The sequence below is a fragment of the Mesoplodon mirus genome, assembly GCF_964341445.2.
Source record: "Mesoplodon mirus genome assembly, chromosome: X".
Classification (NCBI taxonomy): Eukaryota; Metazoa; Chordata; class Mammalia; order Artiodactyla; family Ziphiidae; genus Mesoplodon; species Mesoplodon mirus.
The window spans coordinates 20,503,401-20,530,551 of NC_138981.1; the positions used below are offsets into that span (position 1 = coordinate 20,503,401).

The 27,151-nt window shown below is 41.1% G+C and overlaps 1 protein-coding gene across 1 annotated transcript in view; it reads left to right on the forward strand.

Annotated features, from left to right (window-relative positions):
* PHEX (phosphate regulating endopeptidase X-linked) overlaps nt 1-27,151 on the forward strand; it is a 195,912-nt gene that overhangs the window by 107,820 nt on the left and 60,941 nt on the right. Inside the window, exon 13 of the mRNA XM_082610379.1 lies at nt 20,765-20,842. Coding sequence (XP_082466505.1) covers nt 20,765-20,842 — 78 coding nt within the window. The remainder of the gene's footprint in view (nt 1-20,764; nt 20,843-27,151) is intronic.

Genomic DNA, 27,151 nt, shown 5'->3' on the forward strand with positions numbered 1-27,151 from the left:
ATTTTTTTTCCAGTTTTACATACATTTGAGTTCCTTAGTAAATAAACTTAATTTTCAGTATAGACACCTCTGACACTGACTTCCTGTACTTTTTTTAAAAGTTGAAGTGTAGTCAATTTACAATATTGTGTTAGTTTCAGGTGTACAGCAAAGTGATTCATATATATATGTATTTTTTTCTTTCCAGATTCTTTTCCATCATAGGTTATTATAAGATATTGATTATCATTCCCTGTGCTATGCAGTAAATCCTTGTTGTTTATCTATTTTATATATAGTAGTGTGTATCTGTTAATCTCATACTCCTAATTTATCCTTCCCCCTTCCCCTTTCCCTTTTGGTAACCATAAGTTTGTTTTCTATGGCTGTGAGTCTATTTCTGTTTTGTAAATAAATTCATTTGTATTAATTTTTAGATTCCACATGTAAGTGATATCATATATTTGTCTTTCTCTGTCTTACTTCACTTAGTAGGATATTCTCTAGGTCCATCTATATTGCTGCAAATGGCAATATTTCATTCTTTTTTTACGGCTGAGTAATGTTCCATTGTATATGTATACCACATCTTTTTTTTTTTTTTTTTTTTTTTTTTACGGTACGCGGGCCTCTCACTGTTGTGGCCTCTCCCGCTGCGGAGCACAGGCTCCGGACACGCAGTCTCAGCGGCCATGGCTCACGGGCCCAGCCGCTCCGCGGTATGTGGGATCTTCCCGAACCGGGGCATGAACCCGTGTCCCCTGCATCGGCAGGCGGACTCTCAACCACTGCGCCACCAGGGAAGCCCCCACATCTTTTTTTATCTGAATTTTTTTTTTTTTTTTTTGCGGTACGCGGGCCTCTCACTGTTGTGGCCTCTCCCGTTGCGGAGCACAGGCCCCGGACGCGCAGGCTCAGCGGCCATGGCTCGCGGGCCCAGCCGCTCCACGGTATGTGGGATCTTCCCGGACCGGGGCATGAACCCGTGTCTCCTGCATCGGCAGGTGGACGCTCAACCACTGTGCCACCGGGGAAGCCCTATCTGAATTTTTTATTGAGATAATTTTAGATTCACAAGCAGTTGTAAGAAATGACACAGATCCCATGTACATTTTACCCAGTTTCCTCCAATGGTATTGAAAAACTACCGTGTAAGTCATAACTGGGAAATTGACATTAATATAATCCACAGATCTTCACATTTCCCCAGTTTTACTCTGTGTACATTTTACAGTTTTATCACGTGTAGGTTTATGTACCCACCACCATAGTCAAGACACTAAACAGTTCCAGCACCTTATGCTACCCTTTTATACCCACCTCCCATCCCCACCCCTGAATCACTAAGCTGTTCTCCATTTCTAAAGTTTATTATTTCAGAATATTACATAAGGGAATCACACTGTCTTTATCCTTTTGGGATTAGCTTTTTTTTTTTGGTAGAGTTTTCAGGAGATCCATCCCCAGGTTGTGGCGTGTATTAGTGATTTGTTCCTTTTTATTGTTGAGTGGTATCCCATGAAATGGATGCATGCCAGTTTGTTTAAACCATTCAGCTGTTGAAGGACATCTGAGCAGTTTCCAGTTTGGGACTGTTACAAGTAAAGCTGTTAGAACATTCATGTAGGTAGAGGTTTTTGTATGAATATAAATTTTCATTTCTTTAGAATAAATGCCCAAGAGTGTAATTGCTAGGTCGGATGGTACTTGCATGTTTTGTTTTATAAAAAAAACTACCAAACTGCTTACCAGGGTGGCTGTACCATTTCACATTCCTACCAGCAATGTCTGATGAAGCACTTTTTCTGCATCCTCACCAGTATTTGGTATTATCAGTGTTTTTTATTTCAGCCATTCTGTTAGATGTGTAGTAATATCTCATTTTTTTATTGTGTAAGTAAATTTATTTTGTTTTTTAAATTTATTTATTTTAATTTTTATTAGAGTGTAGTTGCTTTACAATGTTGTGTTAGTTTCTACTGTACAGCAAAATGTATCAGCTATACATATACATATATCATTGTGGGTTTTTTTAATTGAAGTATAGTTGATTTACAGTGTTATGTTTCTGGTATACAGCAAAGTGATTCAGATATATATAGTATACAGTATATATATATACATATATATATATATATATTCCTTTTCAGATTCTTTTCCATTATAGGTTATTACAAGATGTTGAATATAGTTCCCTGTGCTATACAGTAGATCCTTGTTGTTTATGTATTTTATATATAATAGTGTGTATCTGTTAACCCCAAACTCCTAATTTATCCCCCTTCCCCTTCCCCCTTTATAACCATAAGTTTTTTTGCTATGTCTATGAGTTTATTTCTGTTTTGTAAGTTCATTTGTATCATTTTTTTAGATTCCACATATAAGTGATATCATATGGTATTTGTCTTTCTCTGACTTACTTCACTTAGTATGATAATCTCTAAGTTTATCCATGTTGCTGCAGATAGCATTATTTCATTCTTTTTTATGGCTGAGTAATATTCCATTGTATATATAGACCACATCTTCTTTATCCATTCATCTGTTGATGGACATTTTAGGTTGCTTCCATGTCTTGGCTATTGTAAATAGTGCTGCTATGAACATTGGGGTACATGTATCTTTTTGAATTATAGTTTTCTTTGGATATATGCCCAGGAGTGGGATTGCTGGATCATATGGTAGTTCTATTTTTAGTTTTTGAAGGAACCACCACACTGTTCTCCATAGTGGCTGCACCAGTTTACATTCCCAGCAGTGTAGGAGGGTTCCCTTTTCTCCATACCCTCTCCAGGATTTATCATTTGTAGACTTTTTGATGATAGCCATTTTGACTCGTGATAGGTGACACCTCATTGCAGTTTCGATTTGCATTTCTCTAATAATTAGTGATGTTGAGCATCTTTTCATGTGCCTGTTGGCCATCTTTATGTCTTCTTTGGAGAAATGTCTCTTTAGGTCTTCTGCCCATTTTTTGATTGGGTTGCTTGTTTTTTTTGATACTGAGTTGTATGAATTGTTTGTATATTTTGGATATTAGCCTCATGTCAGTTGCATTGTTTGCATATATTTTCTCCCATTCGTAGATTGTCTTTTTGTTTTGTTGATAGTTTCCTGTGCAAAAGCTTTTAAGTTTGATTAGGTCCCAATTGTGTATTTTTGCTTTTATTTCTTTTGCCTTGGGAGACTGACCTAGGAAAACACTTCCATGATTTATATTAGAGAATGTTTTGCCTATGTTCTCTTCTACGAGTTTTATGGTGTCATGTCTTGTATTTAGGTCTTTAAACCATTTTGAGTTTATTTTTATATAAGGTGTGAGGGAGTGTTTTAACTTCATTGAGGTACATGAGGTTCTGATTTCCTGTACTTCATAGCCAAAGACTCTCGGCATTGGAAAGGGCTATGCTTGCTGACCTAAGGTAAAGGGGACAAATCTGCTGCCTTTGGTATATTCTGGTGTTGCCAGTGCTGAAGTCACTGTGCAGGCTAACAAGAGCCTCAGGGGTTTGTAAGCATTAAACTAATGAGCTGAATGGACCTGTCCCAAAGCAGAGCAGAGTCAAGGACAGCACTGAGGTTGTGTCCTTTAGGGCTGCAGAAGAGAGCCTTTGTTTAATTCTCATATTAAGTTATAAAATGAATTTACAGGTGTATGGAATAATTTGGCTTGTTCTTCCAGGCTTTTGAAAATGAAAGTTAAGGTTTGGCAAAGTGATTTGTATAGATCTGTATAAAGTCGTGTTCTAAAGAGGCCCTATGAATTGTCCTAAGTAATTTCTGATTTCCATTAACAATTATTCACAAAAAAGGAGCTTGTCGGAGAGAGCAATTTTAAAATGAGAAAACTTGACAGAGTAGAAGAGGAGCAAATCCTTTCCTTCTGCTCTTCTCTACCCACTTCCCAAACGCTCCCTAATTGCTGGATGCTTGTTTGAGTGTCCTCTGTCAACATCTAATGAGAATGAGAGCTATGTGAGGAGGAGCTGGAAGCTCTTGCAAACTTTTCAGACTGGAGTTAACTCAGACCCAGGCTATCAGTATTCAAAACAAAACAAAACGAAATAAAACTCCTCAGGCAATTCCAGTAAGCAGCCAAGTTTGAGAAGCAGAGCCCTATTAGAGCGCTGCTACTCAGACTTGAATGTGCACACCACTCTCCCAGGGACCTTGTTAAAATGCAGATTCTTATTAAGTTTGAAGTAGAGCCTGAGATTCTGCATTTCTAGCAGGCCCCCAGGTGAGATGGATGTACCTGGACCATGGACCACACATTGAGTAGTGAGAGTGTAGAGCAGGAGTTGGCAAATTTCTCACTCAAGGGACAAGATAGTAAGTATTTTGGGCTTTGCAGGCCATGTGGTCTCTGCCGCAGCTATTCAGACCTACTGTTGTCCCATGAATGCAGCCATAGACATTATGTGAACAGATGTGCATGACTGTGTGTCAGTAAAACTTTATTTACAAAATCAGGCAGCAGCTGGAATTTGGCTGGCAGGCCATGGCTTGCCAACATGGTCTAGCACTTTACTAGTCTCAAGTTTTTGACCAGCACCTTGCTGCTTTCCTCTCTTGTTGGGCTGAAGTTTGAGTAAGAATTAAGTGGTTTTATATAGAGGTTACTCATTGGCTTTGTTGAATGATGAATAATTGATGATGACATTTAGGCTGTTGTTTACCAACAGCCCACGTTGTCCCTTGGCTATGGCTCATTGCTTTGTCTTGAGTATAGGTGGCCTTTCTGATTTCCTTCCCTAGATTGCCTTTTCAGAAGTAGAGCAAGAAAAAAAAAAAGCTAAGATTTGTTCCAAAATGTAGCCCATGGGCATCCCAGAATAAATAACCAGGTCTGAACTGTGAGGGCAGAAGGTGGCTTTGGGTTGCATTTCCTTTATCTGTCTCTCACCGCTCACCCTCTGGAGTTTAGTCTGAATGGGTGGAGGCTGGTACCCTGGCAGAGATGTAGAGAGCAGCAAGGTACCTGGACCCATGAACGTTGACATATGCCATACCATATGTATGGCTGTTATGGTAGCAGAAAGTTACATGTTACTGATGATATATTCTTACAAGCAGATAATGCATGACCAAGTTGCCAGAATTTTGGGGAACCCAAAGTGGGAACCCAAAACTCATCGTTCATAAGGCCCATATTCCATCTCATGGGCTTCTGGGGTAAGGTACAAAGTTCCTGGTCTGCTGCTTTTGGTATGTTCCTGCATTTCCAGCCTCAAAACCAGTCAGGTTAAGCTTAATTGATTCAAACTGGCTCTCATTTGTCTTTATGAATGTGCAAAGATCCCTGAGGGAGAGAGACCTTATTCTTCTTTCAAAGGGGTGGATGAGGGCCAGAAATCCTTGGGCCAGGGATGCTCAGGCTAGACACATTTCTCAGCATAGTTGCCAGTGGATCTTCTCCATGAGGTTGATAACCTTCTCTTCATGGAGCCCCATTCCCTGGAACTTCCCTCCTATTGGTGAAGTCTCATTTACTTCATTACCTTGACTGGTTTGAAAAATAGATGTTCTGATATTTCCAGAATAGAAATACTTTCTTGTCTCTCCTTTTCCATTTTGATCTCCTCTCTTGGCTAAACCTTGGTCTGCTATGGGCTCTCAAAGTTCACTCCCACTGGTGTCCAGAACTAAAAGCTCAATGGTATGATTTTTAGGGAAGGATGGAGAACTTCTTAAAAGTATTCTTACAGCTAAAAATAATATTTTTCTTAGCATGTTGAATATGGTTACTGATGCAGAGGTGGTCTTTACACATTAATCAGTTCATTTGGATTTATAATTTATATAATACTTTTCATCTCTCAAAAGATGGTGTATGTTGGAAAAACATGGGCGTTTTGAAGTCAGATTAGGGCTAAATTCATCTGGGTTAAAAAGCTGGTTTTGGCTCTTATTGCCTGTAGGACTTGGGGAGAGTTATTTCCCCTTTCTGAGGCTCAGACCCATCAGCTCTGAAATGGGGATAATTTGTACTCACCTGATAGCGTTGAGGTAAAATAAATTTGGATCTGATGAGGAAATGAAGCACTTAGCCCAGTACCTGATCCATAGTTAAAGTTCAACAAAGAACATTACATTTATTATTATTAAAAATGTTATTTCTATTGTTGCTGATTGTGTTCAGCACTGAGATCTCCTTTTTTTAATACAGCAGGTTTTTATTAGTTATCTATTTTACACATATTAGCGTATATATGTCAATTCCAGTCTCCTAGTTCACCCCACCCCCACCCCCGCTTTCCCCCTTGGTGTCCTCACGTTTGTTCTCTACGTCTTGTTTTTGTTTTTGCCTCTCATTCTCCACCTGTCTGACTGTGAACTCCTTGAGGACAGGAGTGCAGTGTATTAAACTATGTATCTCAACTCTTGCTACACACAAAACACAGATGAATTTCTCAGATGTAATGTTGAGATGAAAGAAGCCAGACACAAAAGAGTACACACTTTTTTTTGAAGTTCAAGAGCAGGCAAAACTAAGCTATGGAGATAGAGGTCAGAATAGTGGTTATCTTGAGGGTGGACAGCTTAACTGGAAGGGCACCCAAGGGAGTCTTCTGTGTACTAGAAATATTTTAAATCTTGTCTCAGAGTTGCTAGCACAGGTTTGTGTGTATGTGTGTGTGTGTTTAAAAACAAATCTTTGGAGCTTCCCTGTTGGCGCAGTGGTTGAGAGTCCGCCTGCCGATGCAGGGAACACGGGTTCGTGCCCTGGTCCGGGAAGATCCCACATGCCGCGGAGCGGCTGGGCCCGTGAGCCATGGCCGCTGAGCCTGCGCATCCGGAGCCTGTGCTCTGCAATGGGAGAGGCCACAACAGTGAGAGGCCCGCATACCACAAAAAACAAACAAACAAACAAAAAACAAATCTTTGATTTGTACACTTATTATTTGTGTACTTTGTGTATTGTTACAACTCAAAGAAATTTAAGAAGATATTTTCAAGTCTGTGGTGCTTGTCTGGCAGTTAGTAATCATTCAGTACAAGATTGAATATTGAACAGATATTGTGATGAAGAAAGTGGTCAGCTTAATCACCACATGACTAAAGCCACATTTTAAGGAAGATGTAAGATACATTTGAAAAACATGGTGGACATAGTTCATAATCAGAGTTCACACTATTATACACAACACTGCTTAAATCTTCACCTGGCTGTTTCAGAAAATACTGTAAATGGGGATGACAGGACTTGTTATTTAGGACTGTTTGTGCAGCTGGCATGGTAGGGAACGAAGTAGAGAGAGGGATACAGCTCCATCAGATTGGTGGAAAACCTCATTTTTGTTTTATTTTTTTTCATTTTATTTTATTTTTTTAAAGTCTTTATTGGAGTGTAATTGCTTTACAATGGTGTGTTAGTTTCTGCTGTATAACAAAGTGAATCAGCTATACATATACATATATCCCCATATCTCCTCCCTCTTGCATCTCCCTCCCACCCTCCCTATCCCACCCCTCTAGGTGGTCACAAAGCACCGAGCTGATCTCCCTGTGCCATGCGGCTGCTTCCCACTAGCTATCTGTTTTACATTTGGTAGTGTATATATGTCCATGCCACTCTCTCACTTCGTCCTAGCTTCCCCTTCCACTTCCCCGTGTCCTCAAGTCCATTCTCTACGTCTGCATCTTTATTCCTGTCCTGCCCCTAGGTTCTTCAGAACCTTTTTTTTTTTTTTAGATTCCATATATATGTGTTAGTATACGGTATCTGTTTTTCTCTTTCTGACTTACTTCACTCTGTATGACAGTCTCTAAGTCCATCCACCTCACTACAAATAACTCAATTTTGTTTCTTTTTATGGCTGAGTAATATTCCATTGTATATATGTGCCACGTCTTCTTTATCCATTCATCTGTCGATGGACACGTAGGTTGCTTCCATGTCCTGGCTATTGTAAATAGAGCTGCAGTGAACATTGTGGTACATGACTCTCTTTGAATTATGGTTTTCTCAGGGTATATGCCCAGTAGTGGGATTGCTGGGTCGTATGGTAGTTCTACTTTTCGTTTTTTAAGGAACCTCCATACTGTTCCCCATAGTGGCTGTATCAATTTACATTCCCACCAGCAGTGCAAGAGGGTTCCCTTTTCTCCACACATTGTCCATAATTTATTGTTTGTAGATTTTTTGAGGATGACCATTCTGACTGGTGTGAGGTGATACCTTATTGTAGTTTTGATTGGCATTTCTCTAATGATTAGTGATGTTGAGCATCCTTTCATGTGTTTGTTGGCAATCTGTGTATCTTCTTTGGAGAAATGTCTATTTACGTCTTCTGCCCATTTTTGGATTGGGTTGTTTGTTTTTTTGATATTGAGCTGCATGAGCTGCCTGTGTATTTTGGAGATTAAATTGAGTCTCTACTGCTTCTACCTCCCTTTTTCCCCCTCTCCCCCTGTCCTTTTATCAATTTCACTTTGAAATGAAATCTGTAACTCTAATAGATGCTACTGAAACTTGTTTGGCAATTCTACCAGATGGTATTTGAATCTCGGGTGTTGTGTGAAAAATGAAAAGACCAAACGCATGCACAAATAAATGAAGGTTGAATTAATCTTTATAATTAAATAGAATATTACCCTGCTATGACTGATTTTAGCTCTCCAAGTGGATTGTACTTTGAAATTGCTAATTTTTCAGTGAACTGTAATTGTATTAACGTGGCTTTTTAGATGCCTCAAAGTACTTAAAAATATATTTTACCAAGCTACTCAGAGAAAAGTTATTAGAACTTTTAATGTGAATATCTCTGAGATCTTGGGGTATATTTCTATCATGACTTATAGTTGCAAAGCACTTTCCAGTTGTTAATTCTTTGCCTCTATCATCCTGGGATTTAGGTGGCATTGACCAGAAATTAGGTTGAACTGCAATTGCCTGAGGCACATTAAAAAATTGATGGGAGAGAAGATCATGGTGTTTTCTCCATAAAATACTCCTAATGACATAATAGTGGTGACCATTAATGAAATGCCTAAGGAATATTGAAGGACTGGATGAGCCCCCTTCTTAGAAATGGGTAATATGGATACAATGTCAGGGGTTCTCCCAAGTGGGTCCAGATGGCTTGACAAGTACCACAGTCTAGGTCAGATTGTGTCTCACACCTGAGCATGCATGAGGGTCCCCTGCAGCAGTGGTTCTTAACTCAGGGTGATATTGTACCCCCAGGGGACATTTGGCAACGTCTGGAGACATTTTTGGCCACAGCTGGGAACAGGGGAGAGTTGACTGGCATGTAGTGGGTAGAGGTCAAGGATGCTACTAAACATCCCACAGTGCACAGGACAGACCCCCACAAATGAGAATAATTTGGCCTAAATGTCAGTAGTACCAAGGTTGAGAAACTCTGCTTCTTTTAGGAAAACCGTGTGACAGTTTACATTTACCTAATTTAATAATTTAGCAGATATCTCATTTGATCTCTCCCCTGTGTTATGAGGGAGGTAGTTTGAAGTTTTTTCAGGCTGGTAAAGAATCATTCACGTCAGAGGTAAACCTCAATGGAATAAATGAGGACAATTCCGGTTCAGGTGGACTGTTGATGAGGGAACAGGATATGTTATTGAAGTTAATCTCCAGCTTGCCTCCTGTTTAAGTAAGTAATTTAACAACTGGGAGGAGGATTAAGTGGCTGATGAAGTTTATCTGAGAAAATGTTAGGTGTTAGGGACTAGGTGTTCAATGTGCATTTCTAAGCCATTTGAAAATGGTTTTTAGTCATTTGTATACATTTTTTCTTTTCCTCAAAAAGTGTATTGATTTTTCATTGGTATTCCCATTTCTGGTTAATATTTGTATGCTGGCTCTGTTTTCAAATTCAGGTATTTACCTCAACAAAACATGAAGCATTATTATAAGTTTAATCACATGTTTATATCTGATGAACCTGTCCAAAAAGATTAACCTTCGTCCCTATTTTTCCCTTGCTATCTTTACTATTAGTTTTGAAAAATTTGGGACCTTCTTATGTAGAAGAGGTGTTGGCATAATTTTTCTGCAAAGAACCAGATAGTAAACAGATAGTAAATATTTTAGGCTTTGGGGGCCCTATGGTCTCTCTTGCAACTACTCAGCTCTGCATCTGTAGCGTGAAAGTGGCCACAGACAATCCATAAACAAATAAACATGGCTTTTGTTGGAGAGGAAAAACTTCTACTACCCTTTGAGGTTCAGTGTTTGGGGGTCTGCAAATTAAACTGACAGAAGGTGGATTAGCAGGAGAAAAGACAAAGTTTATTCCCTTAGGTAGGTGGGAGCTCACAGAAAATGCAGCTCAAAGAAGCAGTGAGAATTTGGGCTTCATATGCCATCTTTTAAAAAAAACACTTTATTATTCTTTTATTGAGGTACAGTTGATTCACAGTATTATATAACTTTCAGGTGTACAACATAGTGGTTCACAAATTTTAAAGAGTATACTCCATTTATAGTTATAAAATATTAGCTATATTCCTTGTACTGTGCAGTATATCCTTGTAGGTTATTTATTTTATACACAGATTTCAAGGAACAATAAATGGTGGGATATGACTGAGAAATACGTGGGGGAAACTAATGGAAGGTAAGGTTTGATTTAGTAAGGTCTGTGTATGCAGTTTCTCATCCTGGCACTGACTTCTCATCTCTGGTGATAGGAGTCACTCTTTCCCCCTGGTATGAGAAGCCTCCCTTAAGAGGGATTTATGACACTGGAATTCTTTTGGAAGGCCTGCTTTTAGGCAGATAAGGGGAGTGCATAGAAGGCCTCTTCCTGTATCTGTTGATTCTCAAATGCCTTCAGCTCAAAATAATTCTTATGCTGCAGTGACATATTTTGGACCCCTTCACCATGTTCCAAAACAGTGTTTTTTACAGAAGTAGGTGGCAGGCTTGTTTTGGCCTGTTGGCTTTTGTTTGCTGACCCATGACGTAGAGCCCTGCGTGTGGGGCAGAGAAAAATACCACTTACTTTGGCTCATCTAAAAGCCTAACTGTAATATAGGATTGTTCTGGCTCTCGGGCTTTTATCATCTTGGCTATGTCTGGACAAATGGATTTGGTTAATTGAAGCTTAGGATATTCATTTAATCAGGTCTAGCAGCTGTTCTATTTGTGAAAACTTTGTGAGCAGTTTACCACATGTAACTGAAGGTAATAAAAAGACATTGACACTCTCCTATTCAGCTTCAAAGGGGATATGTGAGAGTTGCCACTATTTTTAAGGTAATGCCCCTACCATCAGAGAGATGTGTTGTTTTATGGAGTAATCATAGGATGGTTTAGGGTTCTTAACTCTGTTGTTACTCCCTGCTCCATCTATGTTCAAAGAAAACCCAAATGTTCTTTTTTTAAAAACTGTTGGGTGCAGGGCTCACCCAAGTGAGAGGACTATCACAATGATACCAGGAAACTGTTTAGTGCCGGTGTGGCTAAATTATGATTTACCTATACCAGAGTACTTTCCCTTTTTGGACTGGAAAAACTGCCCACCTTCAAGATAGATGGAGTAGGTATTTTATTTTTTTAAAAAAATTAATTTTTTGACTGCATTGGGTCTTCGTTGCTGCGCCCAGGCTTTCTCTAGTTGCGGTGAGCAGGGGCTACTCTTCATTGCGGTGCGCGGGCTTCTCATTGTGGTGGCTTCTCTTGTTGCGGAGCACGGGCTCTAGGCACACGGGCTTCAGTAGTTGTGGCTCGCGGGCTCTAGAGCGCAGGCTCAGTAGTTGTGGCTCACAGGCTTAGTTGCTCCACGGCATGTGGGATCCTCCTGGACCAGGGCTCGAACCTGTGTCCCCTGCATTGGCAGGCAGATTCCCAACCACTGCACCACCAGGAAAGTCCTGGCGTAAGTATTTTCAAGGGAGAAGATGGATGGATGGAGCTGCTTTATAATTTGGAACATACCTTCTTAGAATGTTGTCCATGTCAGAGAGAAATGGGGATTGTCGGCTACACTGGGACATTATTCAGGAAGGGTTAAGGGTGGAAGACCTGAAATCTGAGCATTCCTGTCTTCCAGCTTTTGCAAAATCAGAACTATGACTTGCACTTTAAAAGCTCTGTGATTGGGCTTCCCTGGTGGCGCAGTGGTTGAGAGTCCGCCTGCCGATGCAGGGGACACGGGTTCGTGCCCTGGTCCGGGAAGATCCCACATGCCGCAGAGCGGCTGGGCCCGTGAGCCATGGCCGCTGAGCCTGCACGTCTGGAGCCTGTACTCTGCAACGAGAGAGGCCACAACAGTGAGAGGCCTGCGTACCGCCCCCCCCCACCCCTCTGTGATTCATGGGGGGCGCTTATCTATTCTCCCCCCAGCATGATGCATGAGCCTGTGAACCACACCCGAAAGCAATTTGCAGAATTAAAGTTTTTGAAGACTCATGATAAATCATTGCCATTCTTGTCAAGAAGGTGAAATTTGATTTGTCAGATAACTGCATTGTTATTATTTGTGGAATTCAGAAAGCCCCAAAGGATATTAAAGCCTGTTCTCCAGCCTAATTTTCATTAATACCATTAGCTGTGCTTAGGATAATATCTTCAGCCAGGACATCTACACTAGTCAATCATTTTTTTGGCATTATGGAAATTGCTACTGTTTTGAGGGATAGTGTAATTGATGTACAGTTTCCTGAACCTTCCGATGCTTAAAGCTCAGAATTTTGATTGATGTTTAATAGTTATTGTAGAACTCATGAGAGAAAACGAGACCTTGGCGTGGTGAAGCCTGACTGACGCTTTCACAGCTGTTGCAAGCGTTAAGAAAGTTGTGCTATAAATTGTTTGTAAAAGGGCAGTTGATCATCAATTGTTCCATTTTTTTCTTAAGTTAGTTAAATTAATAAAAGAGAAAAAATATGCTAAGCGACTTAACTATGTAGAGGAAACACAAAGCTGTTTAATTAAGTGTTTAAAGTGATGCTTTTGATGTAGTACATGCAAGACATTTGAGAATTTTCCTGACTCTCCTAAATTGCCAGGTCAGTGGGGATTAAAACAAATGAGCTTTCTGTCTTGATTTCTGCCGATCAGCTTAATATTAAGTGGCTTTGAAAATTTAGGATAAAGCAGTCAAGCTAACCAATCTTTAAATTAGTTTGGTCATTTGTGTAAAAATTACATGTTGTTTCAGCGCTCACAGGCAAATAAAGCAGAATTATGTTTGGTTCTGTTCTTCCCACCAGCACTATCAAGTTGTAGTGTACCTTGTGGAAAATTCTGGGAAGGAGAGGTGACTTGAGAGTTTAAATCATGTTGTGTTTTAAGTTTTCAGTGTTCCTTGTTTTTCTAGTTCATTTGTGATAGTTTTTCTCTCTCAAAGTAATAATCTTTACTTCATGAACTGTCTGTTGTCTCCACAGAAATTAATTGTGATTATAAAGTTCTAGCCCTAAGACTTTAGGGCAAGGAATAAACCCCCAAGTGACTAAGATTTGTTGCATGTACATGTTAGTAATAGCAAAGAGCAAAATAAAAACAAATATAAAACTTACTAGCTGAGCCATGCACACACATGCACACACCCCACCCTGTTCAGCGTGGATCACTTTAGCAAGCACTGTTGAGCACTTACTGTGTACTAGACCCTGTGCCATTAATGGAGGCAACTCAATGAACAACCTACCCTCAGTGAATTATGTGTCAGCCCAGGAAAGTGTGGCTCTTGAGCCATATTTAGCATGCTGCCTGTTTTTGTATGGCCCCCAAGCTAAGCAAGGATTTTACCTCTTAAAATTGTTTTGAAAAGTCAAAAGAAGAGGAATATATCATGTTACATAAAAGTGATATGCGATTCAAATCTCAGTAGTGTCTGTAAATAAAGTTTTATTGGCATACAGCCACAGTCATTCATTTACGTGGTGTCCACAGCTGCTCTCCCAGGTACAATGCAGAGTTGAATAGTTGTGACAGAGACCATATGGCCTGCAAAGCTGAAAATATTTACCATCTGGCCCTTTACAGAAAAAGGTTATTAACCCCTGATCTAGGTAATCCAAATTATCCTTTCCCAATTCCTTTGTTATCCAAATACTTCTTTCAACTCTCTATTTCACTGCATTGGTATTAGAAGTAATTTTATCCACATTTTACAGATGAGGAAACTGAGGAACAGAGAGGTTCAGATAATTAAAAAACTGCTCATACTTTGTAATAGCGATTATGGCAAGTTGTCATAGAATGTTTTTCTTCAGTCTTTTAATATAAATACAGTGAGGCCATGGATCGTCTTATATATTTTTATATTTCTTTAGCACTGAGGAGAGTCCTGAGCCTCAACGGCATTCTCAATAAGTATTTGTTGTTTGATTGAAATAGCTTATATTAAAAAATACAGTTTTGGTTGCTGTCACGTCAGTCCCAGGACTTCCCTGGAGGTGCAGTGGTTAAGAATCTGCCTGCCAATGCAGGAGACATGGGTTTGCTACCTGGTCTGGGAAGATCCCACGTGCTGTGGAGCAACGAAGGCTGTGTGTCACAGCTACTGAGCCTGTGCTCTAGAGCCCGTGAGCCACGACTACCGAGCCTGCGCGCCACAACTGCTGAAACCCATGTGCTCTAGGGCCCACGTGCCACAACTACTGAGCCCGCGTGCTGCAACTACTGAAGCCCGGGCGCCTAGAGCCTGTGCTCTATGGCAAGAGAAACCACTGCGATGAGAAGCCCGCCCACTGCAACGAAGAGTAGCCCCTGCTCGCCACAACTGGAGAAAGCCCGTGCGCAGTGGTGAAGACCCAACACAGCAAAGAAAAAAAAAAGTCAGTCCTAATGGATTTTTAAAACAAATTTTATTTATTTATTCATTTATTATTTATTTATTTTGGCTGTGTCGAATCTTAGTTGTGGCATGTGGGATCTTTTTGTTGCGGTGCGTGGGTTTCTCTCTAGTTGTGGCCTGCGGGCTCCAGAGCGCTTTGCCTCTGTAGTTGAGGCCCGTTGCCTCTCTAGTTGTAGTGCGCAGGCTCGGTAAGTGCGGCTCTCAGGCTTAGTTGCCTCGTAGCATGTGGGATCTTACTTCCCTGACCAGGGATCGAACCCGTGTCCCCTGCATTGGAACACGGATTCTTGACCCCTGGACCACCGGGGAAGCCCCAGTCCCAATGGATTTTTTTTGTTGTTGTTTTGTTTTGCGGTACGCGGGTCTCTCACTGTTGTGTCCTCTCCCATTGAGGAGCACAGGCTCCAGACGCGCAGGCTCAGCGGCCATGGCCCACGGGCCCAGCCGCTCCACGGCATGTGGGATCCTCCCGGACGGGGACACGAACCCGTGTCCCCTGCATCGGCAGGCGGACTCTCAACCACTGCGCCACCAGGGAAGCCCCTCCCAATGGATTTTAAACATTGCTCCATTTTCCAGAAAGTTCCCTAGGTTCTCAGAAAGTCTCTCTTTTTTCCCTCATTTTATCTCTTTTGGTAAGATCAGTTTATATGGAAATGTACCTTGACAGGAGCAGCAATGAATGATGTTCTTGGTCATGTGTTAGACTATAACCTTTTATATTTTCTGATACTATTCTTGACATTGATCAGAATGGGTTTATCAACTAAATTACTCAATACATGAATCAATATTTATTGAGCATTGATCACTTGCTATATGCCCGGCACTGTATTTCATGTGGGGAACACAATGGGGATTAAGTGGAATAGGCCATTAGCTTGATTTGAGTAGTATCAGAAAGAAGGTTCTGATAGCTACAGAAACCTCCCTTATAATTTGATTTATCCCTTTGGTTAATGAACTACTCTTTTAAATACAGATACTTCTCCAGAGTTAATACATTAGATTGGTATTAGTCACTCACATCTTATAAATTAGTTTGAGGCCCCAATGACAGCTAATAGGTTAGCTGCCATGAGGGAGTAACAGTTTTGATGGATGAGGAGGGAAGGGGAAGATGACTTTGGGGCACAGTGCATTGCCAAGGAAAGGCCAATTTTGGGTATGATCAGAGAGCAAGTGGTATGAACACACAGGGCCTGCTAGGTACTGGGAGGAATGGATACAGGCAAGAGAAAGGAAAGGAAAACAGAAACCAAGATGGTGAATGCTAAAGGCAACCTTTTCTTTGATCTTTGCTAAGATCAGCTTTCATAGTGTTTCTTGTGTCCATTTTCTGAGGTGTGCAAATAGTGGCCCTCAGAAGAGTCCTCAGAATTTTGGGGGGATTTGAATAGCCTGGATTCTCCTGGCTCATGCTTAGAGTCTGGCTTTGCTCAGGAAATCTTCCACCATGCTCCAAGCGTCTCATGGGCACATCTGTCTCCCCATTGATCACAGGGTTGCTTCAACAACCTTCGTCTCTCACTACGTTGTGTGGCCCCCTGAAACTTGACCTGTGACTAAAAAGAGTGACATTATTCCCCAGGGGAGTTCAGGTATTTGGTTAAGGATGTAATCTGGCCTGGGTTCCCCTAAAAGACCATCCAAATAGGTACAGAACAGTGTTACTCCAGATCCTTGGAAGAAGTCATGTTTCTACTTTCTCTGTATAATCTACAGCCAACATTTATTCATCATGTACTCTGGACCAAGGCATAAAAAAGTGCTTTGTGTGCAATGTCTTCGTGAATCCTTGCAGACAAACCAATGAAGTACAGGTACTATATTTTTTTCCTCAGGCTATATCTGATGAAAAGGAGATCATGTTAGGATTACATTCAGCTGCAGCTAGTAGAAAACATTATATATAATGCCTCAGACAAATAGGACTTTATTTTCCTCATGTCATAGAGGGGGAAGGGAGGCAGTTCATGCCTGATATGGTGGGCTTCAGATGGCACCAACTCTTCATTCCACCCTCTTTCGCATGTCAATTTCTTCCTCTTGTTTGTTACCCTGTGATTACAAGATGGCTGCCCTATCTCTGCCATTGCATCAGCATTGCAGGAAGGAGGAAGAGGAAAGGCTAAAGCAGTGGTTCTTACCCAGCAGGCAGTTTTGCCCCTAGGGGACATTTGGCAATGTCTGAAGACATTTGGTTGTCACGAGTTGTGAGGTGGTGTTGCTAGTGGCATCTAGTATGTAGAAACCAAAGATGCTTCTAAACATCCTACAGTCTACAGGACAGCTCCCACAATAAGAATTACCTGGCCCCAAATGTCAATATTGCTAAGGTTGAGAAACTGTGGACTGCAGGCAGAGGGCACATGCCAGCTGAGTCTTCGTCTTTTAAAACAGATTCCTGGGAGTGCAACAAGGACTTTTGGTTATGTGTCATTGGCCAAAATCTCATCCCGTAGCCAACTGTAACTGCAAAGGAAGTTGGGTGATGCAGCTGTTTTTTGTTGGGTCCATTGTCATCCTGAGAAGAACTGGGGTCTGATAGTAAGCAAGGGAAAGGAATGTGGATATTGGATATATAATAGGCAGTATTTGCTTCAGAAAAGTTAAGTACTTTGCTCAGGGTCACACAGGTAGTAAAGATCATTTGAGCCTCCTTTATTGAGGAAGAAGGTCCAGTTGTCATGTGCAGCCCTTTCTGAAGGTCTCTGTGAATAAGGGATAGAAATGCATGCACTGGTTATGGAAGACTCTGGAGTTTTTGATCAGCCATAAGCAGACTGGGAAATATTTCTTGCAGGATATAACATGCAGTCTGTTTTTTATTTATCCCACTGTTCTCTCAGTGTTTGCATTGGACCTTGCCTTTCCTTCTTGTCCTTATAACCCATGGAGTAATTGATTTCAGGCCTGCTTCACTAATGCTTTTCCCTTCACAAGCCATCAAGCTATTTGTGCTTCATTTCTTCCATTCTGAAAAAATTAAAAAGTGATGTGATCATTATTTGCTTTAAAGGGTATATCAGAGTTTATTCAGGAAAATGGGTGCCCTTCTAAGTGTGTCAAGCGGAAAGATGTTTAATATGGGGATTTGGAGGCTTATGCAGTCATCAGGAGGGCTGGGGAGTGAAGGGCAGAGCCTGCCAGTGGTCTCTGCTGCCCGCACACGAAAGGGCTCTTCTCAGGAGAATGCTTGGAAGCTGCTGGCAAAGCTCTTTATCTGCTGTCTGCAGATGCCCATGTGCCTGCCCATAGCTACCAGCAGCGAGTGGATAAATAGTGTCTCCTCCGCTACTTTTCCAGTCTCCTATGAGTGCTTCTCATTCACAGAGTCTAACCTGCAGTCATGTCCCGTGGGGTTTTGGGAGATGTAGTTCTGAGGCTTCTCAGGGAAGAATGTAGAACGGGGTGGGGTGGGATGGTGTGGAAGTGACAACAGACTGGCAGAAGGAGCATTTGGGTTTGAATAGAGGCATAACAACACAGCACATTTTTGGGGAAGGAGAGCATTCTTTTCAGATGTTGGCAGTGTTGCTACTAGTATTATTTATCTTTGTGTTCTTAGATGAATAGAGATTCTTTGTATCATCATTCTGGCTCTCTTCAAGTCATGGTGTTGCTAAATAAATAATAAAAAAGGATTCAGTGACCTGCATATACAGTGCAGAAGGTCATATACTCTGTGCAGCTCTACAGTGCAGTGGGGGTCCCAGAGCGTGAGGTTTGAAAAACAATCCATGATTCACCAGCGTGCTCCGGAAAGACCAGGGTTCAGAAAACAATTGTGGATGACTGAACTTGTATATTTCTTTCTTTTTTTTGAGACAATCTGGAGCTCTTTGTTATAGTTATTATGTATCTGACTTGTGGCGAGCTAAGTATAGTGAAGAATTAAATACGAGGGAAGTAACAGAACAATCTCGGAACGAGGTAACCTGTAGACATATGATGTATTGTTTGGTGTTGGGGGCGAGTTGTAACCTCTGGTTATCCGCTCTTTGGGTCATATCAGGCTTTCAGTGTAACTCACAGGGTTTTGAAGGCAAAATTTGATCTGTGCTATATTTGAGGCTCTGGAACAGCAAAACCCATTATGACTGTGTCCTGCGGCACTTGTAAAATCCTCTCTGAGTCTTGAGTTTCAAGTTTCTGCTGATATTTAATATTTGAATTATCTCAGGGCAGATAAGGAAAACATACTATCTTATCCTATTTATTTCTTGAGTGAGGAAAATAGGAAGGGACTGAGGAAAAAACTCATTACTAAGAGCAGTGTACAAAGGTCACTGGTTTTGGCTTTGCTGGAATAAAACCGATGTGTTTGGGGTTGCCTGGTGTCTCATGTTGGGACTGCTTGAGGCAGAGCTGGAGACGAGGATTTGTGCGCAGACGATGTATGATTTATTCAGCAAGTGCTCCCAGGAGAAACCAGCGAGGGAATGAGGGAAGCCAGACTGGGAAGGGTGAGAGACGGACCAGGGTGCCATTTCAGGGGAAGTCTCAGATAGCCTGATCCTGTGGGGATCTCCAGAGGGCAAATTATACCTCACATTGTGTCCTGAATTGAAGCAAAGGAGCTGGACTTTCGTGTTCCTGCTACAGGCAGTCATTGGCTGAGGGCTGCTGGGATGGCAGTGGAGAAGGGGGCCCACAGCAGATAAACTCCCAGGAGGAAACTGTTTTGAGTGCAGGCAAGGTGTCCTAGTACCCCTAGGGCAGGCCTTCAGTCTCAGGTGCTGGCCATTAGAAAGGAAAAATAACACAGATGCTGGGGAGGGATATGCTGAGGTGATAAAAGCGATCCCAGGGGATCTGGGCAGAGAGGCCTGACACTGTGCTTACTCTTTGAGTAAGCTGTTCTTTTGTTTTTGTGAAACCCTGAATCTGGGGAGAGGAGAGAGACAAAGTTTCTTGAGAGCAAGGGTTGGCAAACCTTTTCTTTAAAGTGCTAGAGAGTAAATATTTGAGGCTTTGTGAGCCAAGGGGTTTCGGTCCCAACTATTTAACTCTGCTGCTGTAGTGCAAAAGCAGCCATAGATTACATGTAAATGACTGGGCGTGGCTGTGTTCCAATGAAACTTTATTTGTAGAAACAGATTTGGGGTTGGGAGCCGGGGCAGAGAGTAGATTTGGCTCATAGGCCACAGTTTGCCAGTCCCTGCTGTGGAGGCTCCTTGTATGTGCCTATTTTTCCTTTATCCATTGCCTATAAACTGTAAAACAGGGAATAAGTAGTATGTCTATCAAAAGGATGGTTGTGATGCATCTTAAAGTAGTCTGGACTCCCTACCTCCAATTTTTCTGGTATCCTGGCCATCATTCACGGAGTTGCACAGATAATTTCGCTGGAGGGTGACTCATCTCATTTTATTCCTGCTAAAAATATTTAGTTCTCTCTTGTCTGTAAAACAAAATATAGACTCTTAGCATGGCATTCAGGAATCCCTGTGATGTGGCCAAAGCTGGCTTTCTTGCATTGTTTTCTGTGTCCACCCCTTGTGCTTTCTTCTCCAGCTACAGGAAACTACTCACCATCTCTCTGATGTGCTCTTTGTTTTTCGTCTCCCTGACTTTGCCCCTGCTGTTTGCTCTCCTGGAATGTCCTTCCTCTCAGCTCTGCATTTTGAAATCCCATCCATTCTCTAAGACTCAGTTTGGTCACCTTCTCCATTAAGCATTTTCCCCATGAGCAAATAATCTCTGCTATGGACTTTGATAACAATATTGTCTATAAATAAAATTATTTATAGACAATATTGTCTATATCTAAACCTTTATTTATCTTGTATTATATACTTATTTGCTACATTCACTGTGCTTTTAGTATGCTGAGGGCAGGGACTCACTTAGATTTTTTTTTTCTTTTTTGCCCTTCACAGTCGGTTACATATAGTAGATATTCAGTAAACGGAGTTTTCAGATGAAGGCTGCATTCCTGTGTCCTTTGATTATTAATGACTTAAGTGCTGAAACTCTGACATCATTTTTCTTTTTCCTTTTTATAGGCAAGAGCTGTTTTGGCAAAAGTTGGCTATCCTGAATTTATAATGAATGATACTCATGTTAATGAAGACCTCAAGGCAGTAAGTGCTAAATTTACTGTATTTTTTTTCAGGCAAGTTTTACTGGCCTCGGCCTTTCAGCTAACCCAAGTCCAGGCAGTTAAATCTGGTGGTGCCAAAAAGCACCAACTTTTGATTCATTCCTTGGCTAGATATCAGCCTCATTATGTCAGGCATATCACAAGATGTAGAGCAGATTCAAAATAAAGGAAGTGTCAGAAAGAATGTGTAGCTGAGTGGGTACCATAAAGCAAATGGACTTGGATTTGGTCTACTTTGATCATAAAGGAAAGAATTAAGCAAATTGAGTATTTTACAATTAGGGAGCATGTTCTAATGGTGAATGTGTGATGTTTGTTGTTAAACAGTCTTTATGTGCTTCATTCATATTAAATGACCAGTAATAAATCTTGCCTGTTGGAAGTTAACTTCATTAAACTTTATGAGTGTTTTGGCAAACTAAGTGCATATACATATGACTCTATAATTTATTGTGAGTTGGATTGTATATTTGCAGTAAGTTACTGATGGAGGAATAGTAATTCTTTTTTATTCCAGTATTTTGGGACATATATTTTCCAGTAGATACATTCATTACAGGCCTTTCTAATCATAACCACTGTTATTTTCCTTCCTACAGATAGTTCTGGTAAAGAACTTTTCTTCCTCACAAAAACCCCTGTTTTTATCATTCACTAGATTTCCTGGAAAAAGTAGTTTTTTGGAATTCACTGAATAACAGTGGTTCTGAGGTATAGCTCTTTCCTGAAACTGTGATTTAATAAGTTGCATATCTGTAAGCAATCCTAGCTTTATAGATGAACATTGGAATTTTATAAGATTATTCAAAAGTGAGTGAAAGCATTAATTAGAAAGTTTCTCAGTTGGGCTCCAAGATATAGCCTTCCAAAGTATTGATCCAGTTGCTGTGGAGGAAAATAATTGTGCTTCACAGTATCCCAAAGCTCAGACAGCCCATCTTATTATACATTGTTTTGATCCTGAAAAAATCTCACTATTAGCATGATAATTAAAGATACTGACACATTTGCCACGTTCATGTACATTATCTTTTAAGCCCCACACTGATCCTGTGAAATAGATGGTGTTTATCCCCATCTCGCAGAAAAGGACATAGGGACTCAAAGAAGTTAGGTGATTTCCTCAGTGCCATGCCAAGCGTCAGAGCCAGGACTGAAATCTGGGCCCAGGAAGCTCTACTTGTAATCAGAGAAGGGGTTTTGCAGGGTTCTTGGCAGGCAGCTCTGCTGGAGGAACAGAGGAGTGAGGTGAAGAGTGGGTGGGAACTGCTTTCCCAGAGCTGGTTGGGGTGGGATGAGTGAAGAGAAGGGAGGTCATACTGTTAGGTGACGAAGAAGTGATTCTGCCTCTTCCACTTGCTAGTTGTTTGATCTTCTGCAGGTTATTTAACTTCAGTTAGCATTCCTTTGATTATCTGGATACTGGAGCTAATAATAACCAAGTCTTAGTATTTTTGAGAAGATTAAATGAGATTATATAAATGTAAAAGCATAATGTGCGGCACATAAGTCGTCTCCCCATAACTTTGTTCATCAGTATGAGTGCTGTTGCTGCTAAGAAGGGCATCACCAGGGCACAAAGTACCTCAGCAGTAGAACCTGGATAACTACATGTGATTGGCAGATACTTGAAGAATGCGGGTGAGAATTTGAGAGGCAGTTTGGTGTAGTGGTTATGAACATGGACCCTGGAATCAAAGTGTCTGGAATTAAATCCCCATTCTGCCATTTCCTAGCTGTGCAACCTAGGGTAGGTTATGCCACCTCTCTGTGCCTCAGTTTCTTCATATCAAAATGGAGATAGTAATAATCCCTCCCTTATAGGGCTGCTATGAGGATCAGATAAGTTAACATACTTAAAGTATGTAGAACTGACCCTGGCACAGAGTAAGCACACTGTTAAGTATTAGTTATGGCTTCTTCAATTTTTCACTTATGATAGTAAATTATTTTGGTTTGGAAATGAACACATGCACTATCCATGTGCCTGAAATCGATTTAAAAGGCTATACAGATGGAACAGTCTCAGGCCTTAATCAAATAAGATAGCATTCAGGGCTCACTCACGGTGTTTAGTTGATCAAGTTTTGTTGGCAGTCTGCTGCTGTTTAAAGTGAATGCCCCCAATTTAAGGATTCAATAAATGTAGTATCTTTTGTGAAAAGAAACCAGACGCCAAACAGGATGCAGTGTTAGGTGTATTTCCTCATGTCTCCAGGGCCTGAACTGAAGCCATTATATACCAAAATTTTTAAGTACTTTTGTGAAGAAATGGCTTTCACCCAACTCATTGCCGAAGCAGACACAATTACACCCAAGAGTTTCTAACAGTTTAAAAAAGACAGTGAAAAAAATCCAAATACATGAAGTAAAAGTACATTCATGATCAGAAACTAATAGAGAAAATGAATAAAACCCAACCGGAAAATAGGTAAAGGATGCTTGATGTGACAGTAATAGTGTCACCGAGGTTAATAGCAAAAGGACTAAAGTGTTGCTGATACACACGGGGAGTGTGTTTTCAGTTTTGAGGAATATGTAGATAAGGACTACTGTTGGGCTTATGAGAAATTTCTGGTAATACAGGCTCTGAGCATGACAGGCTGTTACAAATGAAAAACAGCTTACTTTATTTGATGCAAGTGAAGGTGTGATTCATCAGGTACAAACACAAAAGGAAAGAGGATAGAGATTGGGGAATGGATTAGATGAAGGTCAAGGGAAAGGCTGAAAACTCAAGTTGGGCTCTTATGGAGATAAGAGCAAATGGAAAAGAACTTAAGAGGCAGATACAAAGAATCAGAAAAAAAATTTTTTTTCTCTTAGGATGACAGGGTAAACTGAGATAAACCAGCAAAATATTGCTGAACACAACAGTCTTTCTGTAGTCTTTGAAAAGAACAAGAAAAAGGATGTGCCCTTTATCTGAGCCCCCAGTAGCATGCAGGAAAGCCTATTAGTTAGCCTAAAAAGATAGGCATCAGTCCACGTTCAGACAAACCTTTTAAGGTGTACCTTCACTGCTCTTTGTTTGATGGAGACAGATGCAAGAGTGAGTTGATACCAATTTTGGGAAGATTTCTGTATCAGCCAGGAAAACCAAACCGCATCAGGTATTTCAAAGAGAGGAGATATAATACAGGAAATAGGTTGGGAGGCAAAAATCAGGAAGGCGAGGTAAACCAGAGATTAATAACTTTTTTAGGAAGCAGTTATCACCCCTGTGTCTAGGGACACAAAAGGGAGGAGGTGGTGGTACCATTGCTTTCGAGAGCAGATGAGGAACTGCCACTCCAGAGCGGAGCTGGGGCTGTGGAAGAGGGACTGACGATTCTTCCAGAGTCATTGTCGGAAGAAGAAAGAGGAGAGAGAGGGAATGAAAGAGAAAAAATACAGCATCCTTTCCCCTCCTGCCACCTGCTGATTTCCGCCAGTGCCTCCTATTGGCAGGAAGCCGACTGCAGTGGAGCCTGGGAAACATGGTTTTCAGATTCACAGCCTAGCATTATATTATAGAACGGAGTAAAAGGGTGGGCATGTATGTGAGAGACAGTAGGTAAATACTTGACCCCATTAGGCACGTCACTCATTGCGAAAACCAATGGAAAATTGCAGTAGGAGCTAAAGTCGGAATCACACCTGGCCTCCATTTACTTAGGAGAACTGGATGTGGGTAATTTTTCAGAAAGGATCAATGTTTCTGGTGAGTGATACATACATCAGCATAAATATGCACATGGAGATATGTAGATAATGTGTGAACCCACATAATATTCTTTGCGGCGGGTCTTGGTCTGCTCTTGCTCGTGGAACACTTGTGTGTTTATGTGTGTTTATGTTATTTGTCCGCATAAATGACAGAGGGTGCTGCTGCCACTGTGCAAGAGTGAGGTGATGGTTAGGTGGAATGCTCCAGAAAAACAGGGTGTTAAAATACTGAAATAATTCTGTACTACTTGGTAAAAACAAAATGAAACATTGCCGCCAGTTCTCTCAAGTGATCTCTGACCCCCCATGACCATGGAGAGCAAGAGTGGGCACTGGAGGGAGGTGCACTGATGCCCACCGGCCTTCTAGCCAGTCCTCCGTAACTCCCGCACACGAAGGTGGGACACGAAGTCCCATCTTCATGTTCCACTGGCCGCAGCAGACCAAGACCTCCGCTTACCCCCGGTGGTGGCAGCAGGGCACCTGGTCTCATCTGGTTCCTGGTGGGTGCCAGTTGGTGCTCCCTCAGAGTCACCCTTATGTGAATGCCTGGGGGAGCTGTGTCTTCCACAGTGTTCTGTATACTTAGGTTGTTAAACATTTTGAACACCACTCCGTATGTAGGTGTGTATATATGTATACATACATACTACTTACGGCGAAGCCATCTAAACACAGCAATCTTGTGTGTTACTTTGCTATTTATATATTTATTTTATTTAAATACTTTTTTTGTTTTAATTTTTGGCTGCGTTGGGTCTTCGCCGCCGCGCACGGGCCCCCTCCAGTTGTAGCCAGCGCCTGTTCGTTGAGGTGCACTGGCCTCTCGCCGTGGCAGTGTCACTTGTTGCAGAGCACGAGCTCCAGGCGAGCGGCCCTCAGTAGCTGTGGCTCACGGGCTCTAGAGCGCAGGCTCAGTAGTTGTGGTGCATGTGCTCAGCTCCTCTGCGCGTGAGGATCTCCGCACGTGAGATCCTCCTGGACCAGGCCCGGAACCTACCCGCCCCCCACCCCCCCCCCGCACTGGCAGGCAGACTCCCAACCACTGCGCCACCAGGAAACTCCGACTTTGCTACTTAAATAAGGGAAAACATAATTCTAAAGTCTGGATTACATTAAGTATTCAGAGTTCTTTGGGTGCCTAAAATAAAATCTTTCTTAGAGGTATTTGGATATATCGCTGAGTATGTTTAAATGGATTTAGCTTAAAAAGTGTGCTAGAATCTATACTTCCTATTGGCTTATGTAGTATCTTATCAACTTGTATTTACTGGTCCTACAGAGAAGCTGAACACATTTCCTTGTTCTGCCCTTATTATGTGTTCCTCACCTTTGGGGAGGGTAATAGCTTTATTCTTCCATTTAGTCTGTTGCGTTTGTGCTAGGCATCTAGGATAGGATTTCCACAAAGAGAAAGTCAGATTCCCCTAAATTTTATGATCTAGACAACTATTCTTAGGAAATGACATGGGAGCCCCAATTAATCCCCCAAAGGTCACTCAATTGAAAAGTCAGGAGGTGGAGTTGATTGAAAGTCATTATCAACTTGACCTAGATTTTCACCAGTAACTGAAAGGACAAGAGACTTTTGAGCCAATTATTGTCGCTTTCACAGTTTAAACATTTTTTTTTGAAGATTACAAGTGGTTCTAAAATATTCATGCACATTCATTCTTGTTGCTATCTCTACAACAAGCAGAACTTTCCCAGTGGTTGCTAGGTTTCATAGTTTTTTCTCACTCAAGGCCCTATTGAAATATTTGAAATTATCAAAGTATTATCACATGGTGGAAAATTTGAAAAATAGAGAAAAGGAATGAAAAAGTCCCTGAATGTTGGTACTTGAACATAATAGTATGTACTTCTGTTTTAGTGTATAATTTTATCTTTCTATTTTTGTATAGCTGTAATTGATGCTCATATATAATTTTGTATACTGACCTTTACAGTTAACATATTGTTTTGTCCTTGTCTTCCATAGCCTTCATTACCATTATTTTAACAGCTGTCTGATATTAAGTAAACTGTACCTTGATTTATTTAATCACTGCTTCTCCTCCCACTCGTAATTCTTACCTTCTCCTCCTCCTTCCTTGCACTCTCTTTGTTGAATCACCAGTTTTCTTATTAGGACCAATGAAAATAACACTGAAGTAGGAGCCTAATGATTTGGACTGTGTGACTTGGCCAGGTTCCATAATCTCTCCATCGTTGTTTCCCATCTGTCATATGGGAATAACAGCGGTTGGCCCTTCCTTACTCCCAAACACTTAACCTGTCTTACAGGAAAAAGTAAAAATTGTCCCCTGTTACCTGTGATGTCCATTAAATAAATGAAATAGATTAACTGAACCAGGCTAAGAAATAGAAAATATGCTCAGTTTAATAATTAAAACAATTTAAAATTTATCCTTCTAAACATAGGTAAGATGTTGGCAAATTTGTAATCACTTGCCTCTGAGTTTTGCTCCCCATGACCATTTTCATGGCTATGGTAGGACCATATTTATGTAAAGTATTTTTAGACTTGGAACTCTTCTTCTTTAGGAAATTTTTGGGTGGTTTTCCATTTAATGTCTGT